Genomic DNA, 14,931 nt, shown 5'->3' on the forward strand with positions numbered 1-14,931 from the left:
CTGGTAATGTATACACTTCTCTCCAGACTACACATATTACTTCAGGCTTCAATGACAAAAGGCCAAGACGTTCCAAAAATGTGCTGATTTGGGGGTGGCTTTCCTAGCTTGATGGTCTGTACCTTACATTGATTATCCACAGTGTTCAAATTGAAATTTAAAGTGGCATGTTAACTCCCAAACACCTCATCTCTGAGCATGCTTTAACTTCCAACTCATATGTTTGGCATTTTATAGCTGGATCAGTCTGTTTTAGAAGCACTTCCACCTGATCTCCGGGAACAAGTAGAGCAAGTCTGTGCTGTCCAGCAAGCAGAGTCACATGGCGACAAAAAGAAAGAACCAGTAAATGGCTGTAATACAGGAATTTTGCCACAACCAGTTGGGACAGTCTTGTTGCAAATACCAGAACCTCAAGAATCGAACAGTGACACAGGAATAAATGTAATAGCCCTTCCAGCATTTTCACAGGTAAGTTAAATATGGGAACCCTCTGCTGTAGTTTCAACATTCTACCCCCCTTGCTCCAGCTCAGGACCTATCTCACTTCCCTTTCTCCTCTGTATCTGACACCACTTCCCTGGGGAGGGGAGGGGAGGGAAGAGTGGGCTTGTCTCCATCTCCTGCATCTGCAGGATGTAGACTTACAGAGTAGCCTCCCGCTGAAGCAGCAGGGAAGAGACGGGGGAGGGCATGGTAAGACAGAAACACATTGATCTGGCGCAAACACATCAATGGCCACACTTGAATACAACAGAGTGGAGATGTATAATCCTGCATGGGGGACAGTAACAACCTGATTTCCTGTTTCAATGTTTTGCTTCCCATTTTCTACTAGTATTTTGCCCAGGTTGTTCTGCTGTTGTAGTGGGTTTTTTTTGTTAGTACTCTTTAATTCCTTATTCTTGCTGGAACCATTTTGAAGATTTAATCAGCTTTGATATTGGGGAACTGTTAAGAATTCGTGCAGATCAGAAAAGTGAGATTTGAAAACAAAACCTATTTTGTGAAAAAGATAAACCAGCTACCATCTAGAATTAGTTCAGGTTTGACTTTGACCTTGTCTTTTCCACTAGGTGGACCCTGAGGTATTTGCTGCCCTTCCTGCTGAACTTCAAAGGGAGCTGAAAGCAGCGTATGATCAAAGACAAAGGCAGGGCGAGAACAGCACTCACCAGCAGTCAGCCAGCGCATCTGGTGAGCCTTGGAAGTGGCATGTAACAAAAATGAAGATAAAGAGTAATGGAGTCACTGTTGTCTAATTATTGCAGTATATAATGGCCAAAGTCTAAGCTGTTAGTTGCATTAAGAGCTCTTCATATTGGGATAATATCTGAAGTATACAGTATGAGTAAATATCGTCATATTTCTAGTTGGATTTGTGTCTGTACTTTCAGGATTTAAACACACCACTTTTTATTTTTTAAAAAGCTGGAACAGGACATTACCAGAAATGTCTTGAATACTTGTTTAGCTAGTTGTCCTTTGAGATCAATACATCAAAGGATGTAGGTTCAAAATGCATCACAAACACCAAACCCACATTTATTACTACCCATCATAGATGAGCAACATGCCAAAGGTCAAATTAGTAAGTGGCAAAGCAAAGAGAGAATTGGAGAGTCTGTACTTTGGGCCATTGGCATTCACTGCCTCTCACGTGGGGCAGGAGGGGAGGTGTAGTCTAGGGAGCCTGTTGTATTTGGGAGGAGAAAACAGAACCCAACATACTATCATCCAGACTATCCGTACTATCATTTTGTTGAGGATCTCATATCCATCTTCTCTTAGTGCCAAAGAATCCTTTACTTCATCTAAAGGCAGCAGTGAAAGAAAAGAAAAGAAACAAGAAGAAAAAAACCATCGGTTCCCCAAAAAGGATTCAGAGTCCTGTGAAAAACAAGCTGCTTAACAGTCCTGCAAAAACTCTGCCAGGGGCCTGTGGCAGTCCCCAGAAGTTAATTGATGGGTTTCTAAAACATGAAGGACCTCCTGCAGAGAAACCCCTGGTAATTCCTTAACTTTGACCTTTATGAGATCTTAATATACCTGGATAATGTGTGAATATAGCAATTTTATCCTTTTTCTTAACAGGAAGAACTCTCTGCTTCTACTTCAGGTGTGCCAGGCCTTTCTAGTTTGCAGTCTGACCCAGCTGGCTGTGTGAGACCTCCAGCACCCAATCTAGCTGGAGCTGTTGAATTCAATGATGTGAAGACCTTGCTCAGAGAATGGATAACTACAATTTCAGGTTGGCTTGGCCTTTGTTAGATGGCCCAAGGCTGAGATGTAGTTGTCTCATGATTTGAGAACATAAACAGACTAAACTATGTAGATTTAACCCATTTCTCTAACTCTAAAAAGCTTAAAGCAGCTACCCCCAAATCTTTTAAATTCTGGGACTTGCTTTGAAAAGTGTATTCCTTTGATAGCTGTTACTTAGCAGCATAGTTGTAGAAATGTAGTTTTCCTTTATCCATGCAGATCTCTGACTTTCTCCTTTAAAAAGATAGACTGGTCCTCATTTGAAGTTTTTCCCCTTCCTAGATCCAATGGAAGAAGACATTCTCCAAGTTGTGAAATACTGTACTGATCTAATAGAAGAAAAAGATTTGGAAAAACTGGATCTAGTTATAAAATACATGAAAAGGTAGTAATTCATCACTTTTATCAAATGGGAAAAAATGGCATGTCACAATGGCTAATTGAGGGTATACTGAGTTTTAAACTTTTTGGGAAACTGTACTCATTAGGGTTAATGAGAAAGCGATATCCTTTATTTTGCCATGTTGACTAAGTAGTAAGTAAGGTTCCAAGTATGTTGCCCTCAAGGTCTTACATGTGATTAAAAAACCATAGGAAGTGGGCTTGGGCGCAGTGGCTCACACCTGTACTTGACTTCGGGAGGCTGGGGTGGGTGGATCGTTTGAGACCAGCCTGGCCAAAATGGCATAACCCCATCTCTACTGAAAAATACAAAAAATAATCGGGGTGGTGGTGCCCACCTGTGGTCCCAGTTACTTGGGAAGTAGAGGCTGCGGTGAGCCATGATTGCATCACTGCACTCCAGCCTGACAGCTTGTCTCAAAACAAAATAAAAAAAAAATTTTTTTTTTGAGTGTTCTAGGATTTTTTTTTTTTTTTTGAGATGGAGTCTCTCTCTGTCGCCCAGGCTGGAGTGCAGTGGCAGGATCTTGGCTTACTGCAGCCTCTGCCTCCTGGGTTCCAGCGATTCTCCTGCCTCAGCCTCCCGGGTAGCTGGGATTATAGGCATGCGCCACCATGCCCAGCTAATTTTTGTATTTTTTGTGGAGACGGGGTTTTGCCATGTTGGCCAGGCTGGTCTCAAACTCCCGACCTCAGGTGATCCACCCTCCTCGTCCTCCCAAAGTGCTGAGATTACAGGCATGAGCCACCGCACCTGGCCAGGACTTTTTTTGTTTGTTTTTTGCCAAAGTCAATTTTTATATATAAAAAGGAATAATTAGTCTTAAGGACCTTTCCTAATTCCTAATGACATTTCTTCTCTCCCCACCTTTAGGTTGATGCAGCAATCGGTGGAATCGGTTTGGAATATGGCATTTGACTTTATTCTTGACAATGTTCAGGTGGTTTTACAACAAACTTATGGAAGCACATTAAAAGTTACATAAATATTACCAGAGAGCCTGATGCTCTCCGATAGCTGTGCCATAAGTGCTTGTGAGGTATTTGCAAAGTGCATGATAGTAATGCTCGGAGTTTTTATAATTTTAAATTTCTTTTAAAGCAAGTGTTTTGTACATTTCTTTTCAAAAAGTGCCAAATTTGTCAGTATTGCATGTAAATAATTGTGTTAATTCTTTTACTGTAGCATAGATTCTATTTACAAAATGTTTGTTTATAAAGTTTTATGGATTTTTACAGTGAAGTGTTTACAGTTGTTTAATAAAGAACTGTATGTATATTTTGTACAGGCTCCTTTTTGTGAATCCTTAAAAACTCAACTCTAGGAAGCAACTACTGTTTATTATACTAAAAGGCTGAAAAACCTCCAGGCCAGACTGCTAAGCTCTGAAATTCCTGAGAGGTCTCAGACCGGGATTCTGCTTGTTCCAAGAAAGGGTAAAGCTTCTAAACCATCTTATTCTTGTCTCCAAGCATGAACACAGGAGCATGTTAAGAAAATCTTTTCTTCTTCCATGTGGAGAAATCTACATATTTTGAATTAGAAACACCCTCACATCCACTTGAAGATTTTCTCCCTGGGAACATTATGTCCCATAGATCAGAGGTGGTGTTGTCTTTGCTTCTACTGGCCATTGAGAAACTTTGATGATAAAAAAGAATGGTATAGATTTTCAAACGTATATAAAATATTTTTATGCTATATGTTATGCCGTAACTTTAAAATAAAAATATAGTTTAAAAGTCTATGCTAGTGGATATTTGGAACTTTTTCCTCAAACACCCCACACTGACTTCAACAAAACCCTAAAACTAGCTACAGATTACTACTACGAATGAATCATTAAGTTGTGTCTGCAACAATTTAGAAGCAGTAAGCCCAAATATCAGGAAATGTGTGCATGATGGAATTTTCTAGGACAAAACAGATCAAGATTAATGTATAAAAATCTCTACTGTTACTAGGTACTGGCATACACGGTAGTGTGACAGTTGGTAAGATAATTCTTGTCCTAGGAGGACAACTTGTGGGAGAGAAGCTACACTAACATGGAAGCCTAACAGAGCTTACTGGTGGATGTCTGTTTCCTTTCTTTCTTTATTGGTAGTTTGGTTTGGAACTGTGATGATTACAGTGGACTCGTGACTACACAAGCAGTAAAAAGCAGCCAGCTGTGCTTTTACACCATGGTTTCACACAAAGCAGTTAGTTAAAGAAATATCAGAATGCCTAATTTTCTATTTTATAAAAGCCCTAAAGGCATATGGCAGAAGAATGCTGGAAAAATCACTGTGGGAAGAATATGCATAAATAAAGAAGTATTTCTTACATCAAAAAAGTCCCAAGAATCACAAACTCTGCAGAAGCTTGGTTAATCAAATACTGCAGTACTGATTTAATCAGTATAAAATCGAAAGAGCTTTAGATCTGTAATAAAAATCCAGATTTGGGGAAGGGCAAACTTTAAAACAGCAGCCAAGTAGAGAAGGGTTGGGGAAGGGAGAGTTGAGTGAACAGGCACATTGGAACTGTGGGGACATGTAATTGACCACTGTCAAACCAGTGTAAGTTTCTTGGTTTCTCATGGAAAACATTTTATACACCTATTTTTCTTCCTTCCATACTTAAGTCCGTCAGTGTCCAGATACGTCTGTTCCATTTTTTGTCTGATTTTTGTTGGGATATTACAACACAGTATTGCATTTACTCCAGTTCCCGCTCCGTGTGAAAAAATTAGATGATTTCAAATACTTTCTTCAGCTCCACAATAAGCTGCCAGTCACTCTTCTGCATTTCGTCTCTGAACCAGTCTTTGAGTGCATCAATGGACTGTCGGCTGATCTGCAATGCCCGAGGCACAAACAGGGTAAACAGAACATAACAAACATGTGCCAAAGAAAGCTGTGGCCCCAGATGCCCGCTCTCACTGTACTAAAGCTTAAGCAGAAATAAAAAACAGGGCTTGCCTGCCTAAGGGAGTAGAATTCAAAAATTACATCTGGTTTGCATGTGAGGCACAAGGAGACCTAGAAGTCCTAACTTTCTCTGTTGGTGCTGCTTTCCTGATGGAGCAACTTCCTCAACAGACAAGGCCCAGCTAGAGGTCAAGCCCTAATGGGGGATCCAGTCCCATCAGATTCTACAATCAAACTGAAGCCCAAGGAGCTACTAGGTACAGGTGACCCAAGAAGAGTGATTCCCTGTTTCTTAAAGCGTGCCACTTTTGCTGAAATACTTACCTTACTAACAAGAATGTCTGTAGCTTCAAAATGTCTTCCAAACATTTTGGGCGACTCACCAGGGATAGGTTCTATTTTTACACAGACTTCTTGTCCTTTTTTTGCAACATCCACTTGCTTATGGTTTATTTCAATACTTGTTACTATTCCGATGTCAACAAACTGTAAAATAGGAACAAATTAAAATGCATGCAGAAGAATTCATGCCAATCACAGGCGCCACGGCTGGATAGCTGAAATAAGAACTGGAACAAAAACCTGTTTAAAAGTCATGGCAGTGCGATCCTTTCATCACTTAAGGTCTCATGGTGTAATATTTTGGTAAACTAGGCTGGCATCACCAGCATCCTTTTCCCTTCATGATGGTTGTAAGAATGACAGGAGATAATGTGCTTTGCAAAACGTTCCAAGTGTCCTGTTGACCCAATGTCATTTCCTATTTTTGCTCTACCATTTCACGTGACAGGTGCCATAATAGGAGGGATCAGCAGGCACAAAGGGTCTGAGTCAGGAATGAGCCTGAAGTGGCTGGTGGGAATGAAGTCAGAGTGAGGACCAATCCTGAAATTTTAAGAATGATGGCCTGTGAGCAGATGAGTGATGTGATCTCAAGAGTTTGGGGCAAAAAACCCTGACTCCTTTGTGGAGAAGAAGATTCAAGAGAGTAAGAGTGAAAACAGGGAGAGCTCTGTTCGGTTTAGGAGGCCAAAGCCACATAGTAACACAAATAAATGTCCAGGCTTAGTCCACTGAAATGGTAGAAAAGCAATGACAACTTCTAAGTGCCATTGCCCATTACAGGAACCAGGTTTGGGCCAGGGAAAGTACTAGATGAGGCTGGAACATCTCACTGAACCAGAAAGGAAGAAGATGCTCAGACTGCTGTGTGTCAAGGATACAGGAGCCAGTTGAGCTCCTACTGACCACACTGGATAATCTGAGTATCAAAAGAATAAAGGTAATGGATTATATTAAAAAAAAAAAAAACCCACTGAGTCTATGACTCAATAAAAAGGTCAGTGGGAAGAGGTTCTTTGTAAGAAATGGGGGGACAGGTATATCCACAATTTTGCAACCATCTACGTAATAGCTGACTTAGGCAACACTTGCCAGTGGGTACTAAAGCCACTGGGATAAAGGCTGTTGAGAAACAGGATGTCCATTAGGAACTCCAAGCGACCAGATAGATTACGGAGTAATTACAAAGGGGCAAGTTTCTAATGGAGATGGTTGGCGGCTAGCACTTGCCCCAGGGAATCAGAGCATCAGCAGCAGTGAGACAGGCTGAGTCATGCAAGAGGCAGGCACACAGGGAAACTGCATGAGTGTCTTTCCAATAATTCTAACCTGTGTCTAGTCGGGAGGGAGACAAACAGATAAATCCAAGTGGAGGAGGAATTTGCAAAACAACCGGACACTTCAAAAAGGATGGAGGACTGTTCTTGACTGAGGCTCAACCACAAAACAGCCCCAGTGCAATGCAGCTTGCAGGGCACTGGGCCAGACTGGGGAGAGTTACCAAGACATCTTCGGAATAATTGGTGAAATGTTGTTGAGGGCTGAAAATTATAGTGTATTGGTGAAATATTACTACTGTTTCTTAGGTATGCTGACAGAAAGGGAAGGTAAACATGAGTGTTCATTATACTAGTTTTTAAACTTTTCCACAGGCTTGAAGCTTTTCAAAATAAAATAAAAGGCAATCATGTAAAGTGCCTTGGAGCCCCAATTAACTGAAGCACTGAGTCAACACTGACTATGGAGCACTGATATTTACCAATACTGAAGCACAACAGAAGGTGACAGGCTCTGCTTGTTTTAATTACCACATTTTCTTCCTACTGAGATAAAAACACTGAAACCTTTGTTAAGAAGGTGGAGACCACGCTAAGTACACAGCACGGTACTGTGAACTACAGGCACAAAGCTGTGTTGCTACGACTCTTGGACACCCATTTACTGCTTTAAGAAATGACCCACAAAATACAACTAGAACTTACATTTTTGCTTGGGACACACATGGGTGTCCCCTGTTTCACCTGACCTGCTTCCACCGTCACCCCCATCACTATCGGATCTCGAGAATTAAAAATGTACTGAGGGAGGATTTTCATCTTGCAGGGAAATACTGCTATGTGCCTGAAAGGAAAAAAGAATTTTTAAGCTTACAGAATCACTTAAAAAGAAAAACTGCAGCTGAACATCAGGCTTCTCCCATTAGAGGAAAGCAGCTTTCCCCAGTGGCCACAGGAGAGGGGCAGGCAGGGTGCTGCAGCCCAGGGCCACCCCATGCCCAGGGCGCTTCTTCCTCGTTCTTAACCTCCTCCTTCCCATTCTATTGCTTCTCAAGTCTTTGCTTTCTTCTCTTTTAAAGCCCTACCTCCAAAAGAAGCTGCATCACAGAAGCATTCTGTTCCTAGTCTAAAACACTGAGCTTGGCCGCTGAAGAAGTCAGCCACAGTCTGGGGCTTAGAACCTAGGCAGTACCTGGTGACAGGCAGGTCTTCGTTTAGCACATGTGTAGGCTACTGGGGGACCACATAAGCATCAAACCGTATTATCACCCTCCTTTTCTCCACCACGTTCCCAAACCATTGATCCAAAAGGCCACTACATAATTACCCTGCTTATTGAGCACACGCTTAAAATGCTTTACAAGTTTCCAGCAGTCTTCTTAATCAAGTAGAATTCTCACTTCAGGTTTCATGATCTAAAGTGAGCATATACCAGTCTAAATCTTAGTATTTACTAGTAAGCTCCACTTAAAAATGTATCCCAAACTACGCCATCACTCCTATCATCACTGTGGTCTGAATCACCTAGACCTCTTGCTTGGACTATGGGAGCCTCCTGACAGGCTCTTGCCACTGACTTCCTAACAACCCAAGGTCCACATAACAACCCAGTTAACCAGTCTGATTGTGAACACACAGCCTTGGCAATGGCTTCTTGCAAAACTCAGAGAAGCTCAATCCTTCCCAAGGCCTTAAGATCCTTGACGTACAGGTCCTGTCACCCTCTCTGACCTCATTTATCACTGTCCTCTCTGGTCACTCTGCTGTTCTCTCTGGACATTCCCTATGTGCCTGTGTGGCTTACTCTGAAGAGATGAGATGCCTTCCCCAACCACATCATTAATCACAGTCCCTCCTCTCCTTATCTAGGCCCTTCCATGCTTTATTTGGTTTTTCAGCACTTCTCAACATGTGTCAATTGTCCTGCAATAACAGCATGTCCCAGACCAGGCACAGTGGCTTACACCTATAATCCCAGCACTTTGGGAGGCAGAGGCAGGTGGATCACTTGAGCTCAGGAGTTCAAGACCAGCCTAGCCAACATGGTGAAACCCTGTCTCTACCAAAAATAGAAAAAATTAGCCAGGCATAGTGGTGCAAGCCTGTGGTCTCAACTACTTGGGAGGCCAAGGTGGGAGGATCACCTGAGCCCAGTAGGCAGAGGATGGGGTGACCCATGATCATGCCACTGTATACAGCATGGGTGACAGAACGAGACCCTGTCTCAAAGGGAAAGGAGGAGGGAGGCTGGCCTGGTTCTCTGCTGATGCCTTCTCTACCACTGCAGCAATGTAGGCACTGTAAGTACTTGGAAAGTTTGGTACAGGAATGGACTTCTCTCCCACAGAATCTCTTATTTCCCAGTTTTCCTCACTCAAGTTTTGTTACTTCCAATCTATATAATTCGAGATGAGCAAGATGAAGTCCCTAAATTTAATAACTGCAAACCCATTAACAAGACCCAAGTCTGCCAAGATTATTAAACTGAAGTCACAGACAAGACTTGTTTGCATACTGCTGGAATGTCCCCAGTATGTTGGGTTTCTGGTTTGTAACACACCATTTCAGGATGCAGCCTCTGGTAGATGAGTAAATGCCATGATTTTGCTGTTTACAGCCCTTTCTGGAATTCAGTAATTCTCAGTCATGTTCATTAACAAAGACTCAAAGTAAATAAAAACAGTAACTTACTTAAATTCTTCTTGTTTCTGTTTCTTGTAGTCTTGTCTATATTTTGTAAAAGCATCAAATAAATGATAAATAATTTCTGCACTAAAAATTCTAACTCCTAAACTATCAGCCATTTCTTGTGCATCTCGTTCAATTCTCACATCGAAGGCCAAAATTACTGCATACCTAAAAGGTTAAAACACATTAAAGACCATTCAATGAAAAACAGAGTATGTCACAGAGGATAGTTTTTTAAGATAGGACAGTTTTAAGATAGGTAAGTAACATGAAAGCCTTCATAGCAAGAGAAATTACTTACTGAGGGTCATGTTCCAACATCACCGAAGCCTTCATAACATCTTTTTTATGCACTGGGCCAATGTTAATTCCTGCATACTGAAAAAGTGGAAGTTTCCATGTTTATGTATCAGGTAATGGTGATGGCACCAAAAACCACGACCAACCACCATTCACTTGTGGAGCGAGGTGTAATTACTTACGGGCACTTCTGATGTTTTCAGAAATTCAAGTAGAGCTTCCAAAGAACCCAGTGTAGATGCCTGGACATAGACTCCTTTTTCTTCTAATTTTATAGCATTTAGTGTCTGCTTTAACTCATGGATCAATTCATCCTTGAAAAGAAATCAGATTTGATAAGGTTGTCAACACACCTCTATCCTCAGCAGTCTAGAATTAAATTGTTTCTCTCTTTGGTTAAGTACTCATCTGCAAATATGAAACTAAGGCTTAGATAGAGCAAGGCATCACAGAACCTGTGCTGGAATGGAGGAGGAGATTTGGGGGCCATACCCTAACTGTATCTCACTTCACCTTTGTCTTAGGTTTACTAACTTTGAAATATGTTTAATCTCCGCTCCACTTGGCAAATATAGTAGATAGGTGGGCAGAATTAAACAGTAGAGAAGAAAAATTTTTTAAAAGTTAAAAAACCACCACATAAATGTAATGTGTTAATGACAGCCCAAAAGTTCAGCTTGACTGTGTTAACTAGGAAATACCATAATCTCATGATCTCAGCACCTCCTTCCTCCATCACTGCTTGTCTGGAAATGGAAGAAGAGATTTTTAGCCAGAAATAAGTAAAACAAGTTTATCAATGCCATTGAAGGGACATAAGTCCACTCCATACTCAGGACTGGCTGAAGAGACAGGCCTGCCCTATTCTCTCACTGGCCCTGAGATAGCTTATTCCCAACAGCATGACTTGATGCTGCCTAAATAATAAACATGGCCCCAGGACACAAGAGCCATGTGCTGGGAACAGTTCTATTTTCTCTTTGGCAAGTGAACAAACTATGGCTCAAAGTCCACTTTTATGAAACTACAATGGACATGGGCCAAAAAGAATATACAATTTCTAGCTTTTTTTTTTTTTTTTTTTTTTTTTTTTTTTCTACACAGGGTCTTGCTGTCACCCAGGTTGGAGTGCAGTGGCACGATCTTGGCTCACTGCAGCCTCTGCCTCCCAGGTTTAAGTGATTCTCCTGCTTCAGCCTCCCAAGTAGCTGGGACTACAGGTGTGCATTCACCATGCCCAGCCGACTTCTAGCTTTTGACTCATTTTTTTATTTGAATAAAATGCATTATTTTTATAATTCTAGTACATATAAAATTATACCAATTTCTATGATTGTACAAACTGAAGTAATTCAAAAGCATCAAGTTTGCTAAGAGGCCAAGAGATGGCAGGCTTCACAAAGACAAAGACAGTTTTGGTCACCATCCCTAGCATGTGCAATGCTGACACATGCCAGAACTCAAATAGCTTTTGAGGAAAAAAAATTTTAAATGAACTTACTTTAAGAACAGGGATTTCATCTTCTTTATAAGCCACAAGGAGGGGTAAACCAGCCAATGTTTTCTCCAGGTCTTTTCCAAGAATCTTTACCCCCTGAGCTGCTTCTACTTCTTTATGCTTTTCATACTGGTTCTACAGAGATAAAAACATTTGTTACCAAATGTACTTTAAAAGTTGTTAGCAGTAGGAGATGATATAAGAGAATCTCATCATGATATTAGAGAGAGGTTTCTTAAACTAGGCACAAAAAGCAATAATCACAAAATAAAAGTGATAAATTTAACATTAAAATTAAATATTTCCATTTCTCAAAATATCACAGGAAAAAAAAGTCACAAGAGTAGAAGATATTGCAAAACACACCAACTAACAAACCAGTATCCTGAATATATAAGCGCATATAAATCTGTAAGAAAGATAATGCAGAAGAAAAATGTACATCTCACGAAGGAAGAAATAAATGGCCAATAAACATTTTTAAATGACCAACCAGGTTAACAATTAGGCAAATGCACACTGAAACGACAATGAGCTACACACTTACCAGAATGGCAAAAAAATTTAAAATCTGACATCCAAGAACTGATGAAGATGTAAAACAATGAAACTAAAATACTGCAGTTGAGAATATAATTTGTTACACCCACTGTAGACAAGTGTGGCCTTCACTCCTAGGCATACATACCCTGGGAAACTGGCACAAACACATCAAGAGATACACCCAAAAGTTCACAGCAGCAGCATTGTTAGTAAGAACAAAAATCAAAAACTGGGCTGGGTGCGGTGGCTCACTTAGGGAGGCTGAGGTCAAGAGTTCGAGACTAGCCTGACCAACATGGCAAAACCTCATCTCTACTAGGAATACAAAAATTGGCCAGGTGTGGTGGTATGCACCTGTAATCCCAGCCTGGATGACAGAGTGAGACTCCATCTCAAAAAAAATTAAAATAAAATAAACATAAAAAACTGGAGATCACCTACATTTCCCATCAACAAAACAGATAGATATGTTGTGATATAGTCACACAATGGAATAGAAATCTTAAAATTATATACATTTTTTTTTTCACTAAAGGAAGCCAGATATAGGCCAGGCATGGTGGCTCATGCCTATAATCCCAGCACTTTGGGGAGATCAAGGTGGGTGGATTGCTTGAGCCCAGGAGTTCAAGACCAGCCTGGGCAACATGGCAAAGTCCCATCTGTAAACAAATTAGCCAGGTGTGGTGGTGCATGCCTATAGTCCCAGCTATTCAGGAGGCTGAGGTGGGAGGATCACCTGAACCCCAGGGAGGTTGAGGCTGCAGTGAGCTGTGACTGCACCATGGCACTCCAGCCTGGGCAAAAGAGTGAGAGCCTATCTCCAAAAAAAAAAAAAAAAAACCCCAGCTATAAAAGTACACACCACACTGAGAATAACTCCATTTCTACATAAAGTCTACAGACACTTCTAAGGGAAGTACTCTTAGACACAAAAACAAAGCAAAGCAAGGATATTTGTTACTGTCATAAAATGCAACCATGGTTAGCTCTATGAAAGGTCGGGGGGTAGGAGGGGAAGGCAGGGGAGTTGATCAGGAAGAAGCACACAGGAAGCTTCTGGGTGCCAGCAGCATTCTGATTCTCCATCTGGTCGCTTCCCAAAAATGTGTTAAACTTTTCTTGTATGTTTTGTGTACTTTTCAGGAGCAATGTTTTATTTCACAATTAAAAATGTTAATAAAAAACTACAGTTGACCCTTGAACAAAATGGGCTTGAACTGCATATGTCCACTTACACTCAGATTTTCTCCCGCCTCTGCCACCAAACACAGCAAGGCCAACCCCTCTCCTTCCTCCCTCTCAGCTTACTCAACATGAAGATGAGAATGAGGACCATGATGATGATCCACTTCCACTTCACAAATAGTAATCTATTTTCCTTATGATTTTCTTAATCACGTTTTCTTTTCTCTAGCTTGTTTTACCATAAGAATGCAGTATGTAATATATAAAACACACAAAACATGTTAATCGACTGTTTATGTGATTGGTAAGGCTTCTGGTCAATGGTAGGCTATTAGGAGTTAAGTTTTTGGGGAGTCAAAAAATATATGTGGATTTTCAACTGGCCAGGGAGTCAGTGCCCCTAGCCCTCATGTTGTTCAAGAGTCAACCATAGTTAGCAGTGTAGAACCAAAACAATGTAGTTTAGAATCTGGCAAAGGCCTAGTCTGGTAAGCAGGTACTTTCACACATCTCTACTCTGACAGACAGGCCTTCCTGTAAGATGACATCTAAAATAAAAGGGAGAGCGAGGGATGTATGTGTTCTGTATTAAGTCAAACAGCTTTCAAAGTGAGGAAACAATCAGCAGAACTTCTAAACACTGTACAAGTCCCCACATGTCAACGCTTCCCACCTCAGCGTACCTTCACTCGTAATTCCTTCATAGGAGGAGGTAACAGGAGGCCTCGAATCTGAGTTACAATGGGCCCTTCTACTCCAGGAACAATGATTGTGTCTCCTTCCTTCAAACGCCCATTGATCAAGATGACATCTATAGTGGTGCCCATCCCCGGGAGAGCTTTAACCTAAAAGGCATTATTGCAAAGAGAAATACATACAATGCACCATGTTCATTAAATCTAAAAGTAGTAAATATCCTCCACTCAAGGAACTTGCTATTTTTTTAAAAAAAAAAACAACAATAAACTGAAAAGTTGATCATTACCTCCATCACCTGTGCTCTCAGCTCTTCACAGTGTGCAAGTCTCTTGCTCAACATGGTCTGAGTTAACTCGACAAGAAGGTAGATCAGACTTCCCATGCCATCACCAGTATGTGCAGAGGTAGGTACCAAAGACACAAAAGTGCGGGGATCTTTATTCTCATAAAACAAAGCAGCATTCAAACCCTAGGAGCAAAAATCATCCAAAACGCCAGGCTGTAAAGAAAACGTATCTGGAATAGGTGTGACTAACTAGAAGCCGGATGAGCAAATGGCTCATCATTTTGAAACTCCTCATAAACACTAAAAATGATCATGTATATCCTATAAGCATTAACTGTATTACAGCAAAGTAATTCTAAGTCAACTCAGTTTTCTAAATTAAAGTATTCAGACTACAAAGAAAAAGGAGAAAAGGGAAGAAGAATTTAAAAAAAGTAATTGCTGTCAACAGAGGAAAAGAACCAGTATTAATGAAAATGCTGACTTCATTATAAAGATAATATAATACATATTCTGAGATAGGTTCT

At 40.9% G+C, this 14,931-nt stretch overlaps 2 protein-coding genes across 9 annotated transcripts in view; one reads left to right on the top strand and one right to left on the bottom strand.

Annotated features, from left to right (window-relative positions):
- REV1 (REV1 DNA directed polymerase) overlaps positions 1 to 4,413 on the top strand; it is a 93,561-nt gene extending 89,148 nt beyond the window's left edge. For all 7 annotated transcript variants that reach the window (XM_055242354.2, XM_055242355.2, XM_055242356.2 and 4 more), the window contains 6 exons: positions 238 to 471; positions 1,077 to 1,197; positions 1,792 to 2,009; positions 2,095 to 2,251; positions 2,548 to 2,650; positions 3,542 to 4,413. In XM_055242354.2, coding sequence (XP_055098329.1) covers positions 238 to 471; positions 1,077 to 1,197; positions 1,792 to 2,009; positions 2,095 to 2,251; positions 2,548 to 2,650; positions 3,542 to 3,653 — 945 coding nt within the window. In that variant the 3' untranslated portion in view covers positions 3,654 to 4,413. The remainder of the gene's footprint in view (positions 1 to 237; positions 472 to 1,076; positions 1,198 to 1,791; positions 2,010 to 2,094; positions 2,252 to 2,547; positions 2,651 to 3,541) is intronic.
- A 622-nt stretch (positions 4,414 to 5,035) lies between these two features.
- EIF5B (eukaryotic translation initiation factor 5B) overlaps positions 5,036 to 14,931 on the bottom strand; it is a 62,745-nt gene continuing 52,849 nt past the window's right edge. For both annotated transcript variants that reach the window (XM_055242360.2, XM_055242361.2), the window contains exons 16-24: positions 14,405 to 14,587; positions 14,103 to 14,264; positions 11,692 to 11,823; positions 10,373 to 10,504; positions 10,192 to 10,268; positions 9,894 to 10,058; positions 7,908 to 8,046; positions 5,908 to 6,069; positions 5,036 to 5,509 (exon numbers count right to left, since the gene is read on the bottom strand). In XM_055242360.2, coding sequence (XP_055098335.1) covers positions 5,402 to 5,509; positions 5,908 to 6,069; positions 7,908 to 8,046; positions 9,894 to 10,058; positions 10,192 to 10,268; positions 10,373 to 10,504; positions 11,692 to 11,823; positions 14,103 to 14,264; positions 14,405 to 14,587 — 1,260 coding nt within the window. In that variant the 3' untranslated portion in view covers positions 5,036 to 5,401. The remainder of the gene's footprint in view (positions 5,510 to 5,907; positions 6,070 to 7,907; positions 8,047 to 9,893; positions 10,059 to 10,191; positions 10,269 to 10,372; positions 10,505 to 11,691; positions 11,824 to 14,102; positions 14,265 to 14,404; positions 14,588 to 14,931) is intronic.

Source organism: Symphalangus syndactylus, chromosome 14 (assembly GCF_028878055.3).
Source record: "Symphalangus syndactylus isolate Jambi chromosome 14, NHGRI_mSymSyn1-v2.1_pri, whole genome shotgun sequence".
Lineage (NCBI taxonomy): Eukaryota > Metazoa > Chordata > Mammalia > Primates > Hylobatidae > Symphalangus > Symphalangus syndactylus.